The following is a 10,202-nucleotide window of genomic DNA, read 5'->3' as shown; positions in this document are numbered from 1 at the left end:
CTCATCAGTGCTAAAAAGAATATATGTATACAATTCTAAAAAAAAAACTAGTATATTATTAGTCAAGGTTAGGAACATGTCTAATTCAAAGGTCACAAGCCACCTGCATAATGCATTACAATGCTAATTGCCAACCAAATAAACCAATTAATCAAATCAACCAACATTGTCTTTACCAAAAAAAAACCAACATTGTCAATCAACATATATATCACTATAAGTCTATAACTAGTCTAACAGTGGTAGAAAATGTAGGGATGTATTACCAAATATCTCCTGAACACAAGGATAAAAAACAAATAAAAAAATGTATAGAAAGAGTCCAAGGAAGAACAGCTCGGCAAATACAATCTAGGATTCATCTCAAAACCGTACCAACCACAAGTTCGATCAAACCCATAAAAACAAACCCACTTCCACAATTTCTAGAAATTTTCACTGCCACCCAAACTTTCATTCGTAGTTTGAAAGCTGTCCACATAAGATGTTGTTATCTTATTATTAAGCTTATGAAAAACAAGAGAAATTTTTAGCTCAGTTTCTGAACTTGGGTTTCTCTTAAAAAAAAGAGGATGGTTGAACTTTGTTTAATGATTGCTTCTTCTTCAAGTTATGTACCTGGTTTGTTGTTTCATCATGAACAAGCCCTTTGTAGGTCTTCTAAGGTAACAGTTTAGTGAATGACCCTTTTTTCTTATTGGTTTTAATTTATGAAGCTTTGCTTATATGTGACCGTTTGCAGGAGGTTCTATCAGTTGTGCCGAGTTCTGGAAGAAAACAAGAGATTTTAAGATCAGGTACCAGATCACCAATGGGTTGGTTGTTCAGTGATCAGTCTGATAGGAAACCTGTGCTCATTGATGTCCAAGGTTCGCAGCTCATAATCAAATTAAAATTTAGATAATTCTTATACATGCATATTCAACTCCCTATTTTTCTGAATGCAGATACTCGTCCCGACTCAATGCACTTCAGCTTTGGCATTTCTGAACATTATACGAGGCGCGAAAAGATTATGCAGTACCTCGTGTCTGGATCAAGTGTATCAGATAAAGATGGGCTTGATTTTTCTCTGCTATCTAGTTTGACGGGGCTTCAGACTTCCGCAATTGAAATGCGTCTACGGTCTCTTGGTGTCCATGGTGATGGGCGTTATCTGTATGAAGTTGGTGATGATGAATCTCAGCCTTCTGTAGTCTACCCAAGTGATTATTATATGCAGAAACCTCTACTGGATCCTATGGCAGATTCCGCACTCTTTTCAAAAATCAGAGTTCACCCTGACGGACGAGCCTTGTTCACTGGGACTGAGATTGAGATGAAGGATTTCATTTCAGTTTTTGCAGAGTTTTATCCGTCAAAGAAATCGGTGGAGTGGAGAAAGCAATCATTGTTGGTTCCACATTTTACGAGGTATGGATACCTGAACCCTTTTATGAAAGTTAAAACTTACAGGGAAGTAAGTCCCATACTAGTCTTGTCTCTTGGTTTCTAGATTAGGCTGCTTGGTCTAGATTTCAATATCATATAATTCACACCAGTCATTGGGTCCATTTCCTGTGAAATGATATGATGAATTTATTATAATCCAAAAACATTTACATGTGGTTCACTGTTCATTTGACCATCTCTAGGATGGGGTGCCCAAACCAGAGCAATTTAGATTTTGCGTTCATATAAACTAGTATACTGCCATTGCAGTGGGGGCGTGAGCGGAGAAGGGGTGGAGAAGAGAGGGAGAGATGGGTATTGGTGAAGAAGGACAAATCTTTAAACAAAAAGAACAAAGAAAAAGTACCTGATTCCCCACCAATTTTCCAGTGAGAAAGTGAGATATTGTGGGGTGTTGTGAAGAAGAGAGAGAGAGAGAGTGTGTTTTGGGCAGTGGAGAGTTTTGGGCGAATAGATAGAAAGGGGATGCGAAGGGTTTTGGCAGGTGAGAAAAACTGGAGGGGATATACGGACAGACACCAACCAAGTGGTTTTTAGCCAGCCTTTCCAAACCCCACCCAAACCAAAAACGTTCACTACCGGTCACTTGATTAAATAATATTTTAATTTTGTGTTAGATTGACTAAACACTAGAAATTCATTTACATGTATCATATAATCGTAACTCTTCGAGATTCATAACTAAAAACATACAACATACATGTGGTTGTGGTGGTGAAGTGTGAGTGGTGGTGGTGGTCAAGTGTGAGTGGCAGAGGTGTGGTGGTAAAGTAGGGTCAGTTCCAGGGTTTTTTCTTCTTTTTCTTTGACCCGCGTCCGATTCCCTTGACCACATGGGGCGCACATGTGCCGCTTTGACACATGTGAATCATTCCAATTTAGTTATGATGAGGACAACACAAATTATTACTTTTCTTGTTTTAGTCACAAGTTTAACTTTATAGAAGCACCTGACTAAGCAATCATTATTTTGAACAGACTAGAGACCGAGCCACATATGAATATTCATGGATCTTCTTTGACGATGGAAACCACGACATTTTCCCCTTTGAAAAGGTATGTATCACTTAGAGTTAAAGAAAGAAAATATTAAGGTGTATATCACTTGAGTCTCGTGCAAATGTAGTTTGTCTTTGTTTGCCTGTATGCATAGTTGCTGTTTGTGTATACTCTATTCTCTGCATATGATTTTGTAGTTGGTACTGGAAAACCTAAAGCTGGGCCCATGTACCTGAATTCTTAGCCCTGTTCTCTGTATTTTATTCAAGAAACGCCTTGCAGACAGCTTTCCTCCAATCAGCATTTTGAAGGTGTCCAGTGTCTATTCAAGCCTTTGGGAGGTTGGGCCCAAGGTTTTGGGATAGATTCCCACGTTCAACAGGAAGAAGGGGGGTTTAGGGGTTAACATGAATAAAAGTGTAGCTATCCAATTGGATGGTGAAGGTAAACTTGTTCAAAACTAGTGTGAAGTCAAGAGATAGGTAAAGTCTTATCATCAAATTTACTCACTACTCACCAAAAACCCGAGATATGCCTTTCTAGAAACTTGGGTGCATGAAGCTTCTTCATATGGTATTATGGTAATGCACCCACTTTAAAAATGTTCTTTTTAGTAGGGAGGTCCTTTGGACTCTCAATTCTTACTAGATAGAACCCTGTCTGCTCAAATAATAATAATAATAATAATAATGCATTTGATAAAAATCATAAAAGGTTTTGTAAAACAAAAGAAAAACAAGAATATGAAGATAACGAGTCGGATAAAAACTTGGCACTATAGATTTCATGATATGTTTCCTTCCTTGTAACTGAAATATAGAATCTTAACACCTAGGTTCTCTTTACAGCCCTCCTTTCTTCCCTGCACTTGCACGGTTGCACCCATACTCACTCTTGTTTTGTGCAACTGAGATTAAAAATAATAATAAAAAAAAAAGCAAATATGGGGTGTTTCCTCCATATGATATTCATTGATGCTGGTCTTATTTTTTTTGTATTGATTCCTCCACAACATAACTTTTCTTAGTTAATTCAATATGAGATTTCTGAGGGAGATTTACATTGATTACAAAAAGAGTTGTCTCAGCTGATATTACTATTAGATAGAAACTGTTAAAGATGAATTGGTATATATACTATTTTGTCTGAATGTGTTTGCCAATTTTCAGAGTTATTGTCAGACTTTCTAGTTTTCCTCTTGTTTCTGACTTAAATTGGCATTTCAGTCCAGAGACGGTCAAGCTTAAGCCATCACCAAAGAAGAGAAGCAGTAGGAAAGCAGGGAGAGAGAAGGATTTATGCCGAAGGAGTTCTTTCCATGCATTTGAGTGTCTTCTATCTCTTATCCTGGACAAGAGGTGTGGCAAAGAAGCACTTTTATCTGTAAAACAATCCGGTAGTGAACTGCCCCCGCTTCTGACCCAATTTTCTGCTGGAATTGCTGGGACTGGCCTTGCTGTTATTTTCTCCGTCGTATTGAATGTTTCTAGTCGAAAGGCACCTTTCTGTGCACCAACAATGTTGAATACAGGGTTCGGGTTTGGGCTGGTCTGGCTTTCATGGGGAGTAAACAAATTGAGAGACACAATTGCCCATATCAGCAAAAGTTCGAGCAAGCCGGGCTTCAACGAGAAAGACATGATGAGAAATGTGGACAGAAGTGTGAATGATATATTTCTCAGGGCTGCAACCATAATGGCAATAGCAGTGTTGAGGTTTGCATGAGTTTTGCTGGTACGAAATTGTTCATTAAAGGTTCAAGTGTTCTTTCCTTCGTAAGAGTTGTGCAAAAAGCAGATTTCAGTACTGTCTAGAGGATTAGGCATGGATTGTCACTATATGTCAAAGCACATTCAGCTCAAATGACAATACTCCAACTTTCTGAGGCATGTCAGACGGTCATGGGAATGCACATGCAATGCATTGTGTCTTCCTGTGTACGGAACATTTGTGGTGGTTAGTGCAGCTTCTTCCATATTTTTGCAGCAGCCTGCTCACTTAGCCGTCGAACTTGTATGTGTGGGTGTTGAAGAGACTTGAGACATTGCTGTCAAAGCTTGATATGCTGACACTGAATATGGTTGTGGTCTTGTGGAGCATATTTAGTTAAAAGGGTACATGTTTCAGTACTAAGTAAGAGGATATGTGTAACATTAGTAAGGCTCTGTGAATTATCAAAAAAAAAAGTAATGCGCTGTAATAGAAACTTGACATTTTGTTAATATTGGTTCTCAGGCATCCTGGTATCCCACTCTGGGCTCTCTCCCTCATTAAGTGTGGGAAAGGAAATTTCCCGTACTAATAATATTGAAAATTGTGGATTGCAATATCCTTTGCCTAAACATGGACAAAAAACACAGTTTAACAATCTTAATCAGTTGCAAAGGGAGTCATTGTAACATGGAAAATAAGGGTCGGCCTGGCAGCTCTCCAATTCTGCGACCCATAGGGGCCCACTAGGATTTACACACTAACTTCCAACTTTTTTGTACATTGAAAATTTGAAATGGTGTTGGTGTTGAAAGATAACGAGTTTGCTACATTTACCTTGAATAAAAAGTTAATTCACTGGATTTGGTCTTTTGTTTTTAAAGAAAAAAAGAACCACTAGAATAGGTCAACAAGTGATTTTTTTTTTTGTCTTTACGGGGTTAGAATGGTCTCATACTCTCATAGTCCTACGGTCCTACCCCTTTGAAGGGGGCAGGACACGGCCTAGCAACTCTCTTGTTTCTTTTGGATTAAGCGAACTTTAAATTGGGAGGCCCATGACTTGCGACGGTAGGCTCTATACTTGTTGGGGTTTAAACTCTGTAGACTGTAAGTCTGTTAATTTCAGTTTAAAACAGTATAGCGATGGATGCTGGTTATCGAGAAAAAAAAATCATATAGAATCACATTCAAACACCAAGTCAAAATCAATAAACATGACCGCTTATCAGTTCAGTTACACACTCACGCATCTAAGAAAATCGCAAACCCAGGACAGAGTGACAGTACAGAGTACAGAGTACCTATATAGATCTTATATTTATTTATGAACAAGCAATCATATTCTCTTATGGCACTATATTGTGTGCCTAAATATAGTGCATAAGAGAATATGCTGTGTGCCTAAATAACGCCCAAGCTTTTCATTCTAAAAAAATGAAAAGATCTTTTCATTTAATAGGAGTAGGACAAATAAGCAACACTCCTAACTGTCCTAACTCCTAAGCCTTTGATTCAGGTTCAGGTGTTGTGAGTTGATAATATAATGGAAAGCAATAACAGATAAATAGCGCCAATAAGCCATGCCACCCAATTTAATATTGCTTGGAAGTGTCATCTCTATGGCAATGAAGACAGAAAATGCGGCAAATCCAACTCCCATTCGTCCAAGAACTTTTGCTGTATTGGGGAATTTAAAACGGAGAACAAGCCCAAACTGTGAAAACGAGAAGGCAAGCAAAATGGCCAAAGACAAGAAGTAGAAATAGAAAGGAATGCCATTTGGCTTAATTTGGAAGTATACAGCCAGAAGACCAACTACAGTTGGCAATGCGTAGCTGACAACAATCTTGGCCCAATCTTCTTCTGGGTGAGAGTAGGTGCGTGGGATTGGGTATTGCATTTCTTCTTCGCGAACAGATAGGTTTGGTGCTGCTTCTTTTGAGCTTAGACATTGTTCTAGGAAATTGAAGAAGTCAATCAGCTTACAAACAAATAGGAAAGTAACTGATTTAATGGAACTGACAAGAGCCATGCACTTAATTAGCTCGCTTCCTCCCTCTCCTTCTTCAAGCAAATAAGCTAGACTTTGTCTCTCTCAAAGGTTATGTTTCGGTTAGCTGAAGTAGGAGCAATATAATGTGTTTTGCTAGAATATATATACACACTTAATTAGAAAGAGCTAGCTGATTTGCAAGTATGCCAATAACACGTACGTCAGCGGATCGATCTGTATGATAGTGCGCTCACTGTTTCGGTTGGTTTCCAACTTTCCATGCATTTTCAAAGCACTCACGTACAAACAACTTTTCTGAATATGCTAAATTGCTGATGTCTTAAGTCGATCTTAACTTGGTTTCAAAGCTCAAAAACAACTTTTCTGAATATGCTGAATTGCTGATGTCTTATACTTTACAAAATAACTTTTCTGAATATGCTGATGTCTTAAACTTTACAAATAACTTTTCTGAATATGCTGAATTGCTGATGTCTTATACTTTACAAAATAACTTCTCTGAATATGCTGATCGAATTGCTGATGTCTTAAACTTAAACTTTATAAATAACTTTTCTGAATATGCTGAATTGCTGATGTCTTAACTTGGTTTCCAACTCGAAGAATCTTTAGTCTCCCTTGTCAGACTACATCATCGCATACTCTCCATATAGCTCACTAGCAAAGTCAAACCACCGACTTCACACCCTTTGGTATAGTATCAGAAGAAAAAAAAAATCGTACTTCGCTGCAACGATAATGGCAATAGCGGTGTTGAGGTTTGCATGAGTTTAGCTGGTACGAAATCGTTCCTTAAAGGTTCTAGTAGGATTTTAGTACTCTCTAGAGGATTAGGCATAGATTGTCCATACTATATGTGAAATATAGAGAGGCCTCGATCTCAACTGTTTACAGGTGCTATCAATCTCCTGGACTTTAATGTGCGTGGATTCTCGTCAACTTATTTCCCGCGACCGCGTGGACTGATGGACGACTAGACATCGCGAAAGACCAGCACATTTTCCTTTTGACGGAGCCCACTTTTGCTGCAATGTAATGACAATGCAAGGAACAATAAATCCACCTTTCTGAGACACGTTAGACAGTGACGGGAATGCACATGCTGCTTCGATATTTTTGCAGCAACCTGCTCACTTGGCCGTCGAACTTGTATGTGGGTGTCGAAGAGACTTGCAAGGGTACATATTTCAGTACTAAGCAGAATTATTCCTTGTAAGCAGACTATATGTAATAGAAATGGAACCCTAATAGAAAAGTAAAATTTGGTTATTATTGCTTCTCAAGCATCCTGGTGTACCACTCTGGCCTCTTCATTATAAGTGTGGGAAAGGAATTTAAGTCTACCCATATATACTAAAAATGGCATGAAAAAAAATTGTGGATTGCAAATATCCTTTGCATAAGCATATATGAACATAGAATAATGAACAGTGTTTAACAACATAAATCAGTGGCAAAAGAGAGTCGTTTAGGATGTCATATCATATATGGGAGTCCATATTTTCTCATTGTAATAACTTGGGAAATAAGGGTGATCATCCTGCAGCATCTCCAATTCTGTGAGAATTTGCACACCACAGGAAGCAACCCCACAAGGATCTACACACCAACTTCAACGTTTTTTTGAACATTGAAATGGTGCGCGCTGGTGTTGAAAAGTAAAGAGTTTGCTACATTTACGGTAATGTTAAATCCTATGAAAGATTAAAGTGAAAAGAGGGAATGGATACCGGTTCACATGCAGGTCGACATGGTGACTGTAGTGTCGATCAATAAATGTGGTTTAACACAAAAGTACTCATTAGTCGGACAAACTGACGTACATTAATCTGAGAATCATTTCGATTCGAACTTCTAACATTGTCAACACTGCCAAATGATTAAAGATCCTACGTAAAATCAAGGGCTGCTATACAACTTCGGTATGGCCGTAACTATATGGTTGATTGAGTGAGTAGTCCAGGTTCAATTAACACTTCATATTAATCTTCAACCATCCTCCCAAAATCTGGCCATATAAATGACCATTCAACACTTTCGACTTAAACGGTACACCAGAACAACTCAAAGCCGATACATCTTAATGGCACTGATCACCAACATTTAGTACTTACAGTGCACGTATACCACCACATCGGGATCTATAGTGCTACATTATTTTAAAGAGAGAGAATGTGAATGAGAGAGAGGGAGTTTGTGTAGATCGACTGTAAGTAACCCTTGTATACATCTTTGCTTATTGAGAAGCAAAAAGAGAGGGAGTGTGTGTGACTATGTGTTTTTAAGAGAGGGACAGAGATCGATGCACTGTGTCTTTCTTCACTCAATTGGCGCCAAATGCACTTCGTCTTTCTTTCACTCAATGGTGCATATTGGCACTCGTTAACTAACTTTAATATTATGAAAAAAGTAGAAAACGACGTGCCTTTCTCTTACCACCCGGCCCGCACTCTCTTTCATTCAGTTACACCCCTTTGAAACGTTGCTTTGTACCCAACATTCGCTTCTCTTCTTCACTCACACCTCTTCAAAACAATGCGTCTTTCCGAACAGTCATGGCACCCCTTTGAAACAATGCATCTTTTCCAACAGTCAGGCCACCCCTTCGAAATAGTGCATACTTCCCAACAGACACCTTCGAAAAGTCGTCATTCTCACTACAAAAACACCCCGACTTTACCATTCTTACCACCTTGCATGCTTTGTCCAACAACAACTTTCTCAGATACATACAACGCTATTCCAACTTTTTTTTCCAACGACTACTTCCGCCATGGCCTACAATGTTTCTACCGAGGAACTTCAGTCTTTTCATTCGATTGACCGTGATCTTTTCACTAGGTTTGTTGTACAATTACGCCGTGACCCCTTTCAAACGATGAGGATTATGGCACTTTGGTTATGGTTGGAAGAAGCCGGGTATCCCAGTATCATTTTGGCACTGAGTGCCTTGCCTGCAGACTATTGGGTGAATCTTGTGGCGGATGAAGCAGTTACTATTCTATACTCCTTTGCATCTGAAAACACGCCTCCAGCCTCTTGTGATACTATTCCGATGACATTTAATCTCATCAACCAAGAAGTATCTCTTCAGTTGTTGCATGAATTTAGGGTTCCTGTTTTAGATGGAATCAACAAGGTCCTCACTAAAGTGTGTACTAGAGCTTTTGGAGATATCCTGCAAGGTGGCAATGGAAATCATCAAGATGTTGGTACGAAACCAGTGCCAGAACTACGTGTTGTTACTCAGGATGATGCACTGCCAGAGCAACTGATAAGACCTGCTATACCCTTTTTACGCCATGGACTGCACCCAGCGTTTCATCCATTATTTCACTTTCGAGGACTTGGCCCTGTGGCTTATCTACAGCAACGCGATGCACCAGTGATGCCCAATGTACCTTTTCTTTTTCCAGGCGAAGGCCCCCAGGATTCGAGCAATGAACGACACTTTGAGGTCGGTGACTCATCCAATCAGGCACCGTATCCTACCGAGCAATCGTATTTCCCGATTGTAGATGAGCCTCCAGAAGATCGCACCATGTTTATGACTTTCTCAAGGGGCTACCCTATTTCTGAAGCAGAACTTCGCGCCTATTTCTTCAGGTACTTTTTGTCTTCTGTTTACCTATTAAATATTAATCCATTTATGTTATCAAGATTATGTTCAGATGTAATTTTTTTGTACTTGTCGTATGGCAGGGGTTATGGAGACGTCATAGAAGATATTAACATGGAATACACGACACACAGCATACAACCATTGTATGCTCGCGTAGTGTTTCATTCTCCTGACACTGTTGAAGAGGTTCTCAATGGCCGAGAAAAGATTAAGTTCATCATTAAGGGAAAGCACGTTTGGACCAGGCGTTACGTCGCAAGGAACTAAATATCACTGTTTGGTCAGTGTCATCTGTAGCATCGCAACGTTCTTTCAGGGTTATTTTGTTATTGTGTTCATGCAAGAACTGTAATGGATTTCATATTATATTATTAATACTATTATCGTTTCCCTTTGCAATTT

The 10,202-nt window shown here is 39.1% G+C and overlaps 2 protein-coding genes and 1 long non-coding RNA gene across 3 annotated transcripts; 2 read left to right on the top strand and 1 right to left on the bottom strand.

The window, feature by feature from the left end:
* The first annotated feature begins 240 nt into the window (after positions 1 to 240).
* LOC147499376 (uncharacterized) lies at positions 241 to 4,689 on the top strand. The gene is made up of 5 exons (XM_086561191.1): positions 241 to 665; positions 743 to 869; positions 948 to 1,413; positions 2,431 to 2,508; positions 3,678 to 4,689. Exons 1-5 carry the CDS (start codon positions 573 to 575, stop codon positions 4,174 to 4,176), a joined length of 1,263 nt encoding a protein of 420 aa, XP_086417317.1. The 5' UTR covers positions 241 to 572; the 3' UTR covers positions 4,177 to 4,689.
* On the bottom strand, positions 3,832 to 5,350 carry LOC147499375 (uncharacterized). Its single transcript, XR_015195841.1, has 2 exons — positions 5,134 to 5,350; positions 3,832 to 4,749 (listed from the first exon to the last, which is right to left on the bottom strand). It is a non-coding gene; the product is annotated as an uncharacterized LOC147499375 (long non-coding RNA).
* Positions 5,351 to 8,890: 3,540 nt separating this feature from the next.
* Positions 8,891 to 10,197, top strand: LOC147499374 (uncharacterized). Its single transcript, XM_086559129.1, has 2 exons — positions 8,891 to 9,784; positions 9,881 to 10,197. The coding sequence occupies exons 1-2, from the start codon at positions 8,952 to 8,954 to the stop codon at positions 10,065 to 10,067; spliced, it is 1,020 nt and encodes a 339-aa protein (XP_086415255.1). The 5' UTR covers positions 8,891 to 8,951; the 3' UTR covers positions 10,068 to 10,197.
* The last annotated feature ends 5 nt before the right edge of the window (positions 10,198 to 10,202 follow it).

This window comes from Coptis chinensis, chromosome 5 (genome assembly GCF_015680905.1).
Source record: "Coptis chinensis isolate HL-2020 chromosome 5, ASM1568090v1, whole genome shotgun sequence".
Lineage (NCBI taxonomy): Eukaryota > Viridiplantae > Streptophyta > Magnoliopsida > Ranunculales > Ranunculaceae > Coptis > Coptis chinensis.
The sequence above is the reverse complement of the archived record's forward strand: the minus strand, read 5'-3'. Positions and strand labels throughout refer to the sequence as shown.

What these genes read in the sequence shown, in the direction of transcription:
- LOC147499374 (XM_086559129.1), top strand. Translation starts at nt 8,952, where the DNA reads ATGGCCTACAATGTTTCTACCGAGGAACTTCAGTCTTTTCATTCGATT. An exon ending in CTTCGCGCCTATTTCTTCAG is followed by an intron (nt 9,785 to 9,880) that starts GTACTTTTTGTC and finishes GTCGTATGGCAG; the next exon opens with GGGTTATGGAGACGTCATAG.
- LOC147499376 (XM_086561191.1), top strand. Translation starts at nt 573, where the DNA reads ATGGTTGAACTTTGTTTAATGATTGCTTCTTCTTCAAGTTATGTACCT. An exon ending in TTGGTTCCACATTTTACGAG is followed by an intron (nt 1,414 to 2,430) that starts GTATGGATACCT and finishes TATTTTGAACAG; the next exon opens with ACTAGAGACCGAGCCACATA. An exon ending in ACATTTTCCCCTTTGAAAAG is followed by an intron (nt 2,509 to 3,677) that starts GTATGTATCACT and finishes TTGGCATTTCAG; the next exon opens with TCCAGAGACGGTCAAGCTTA.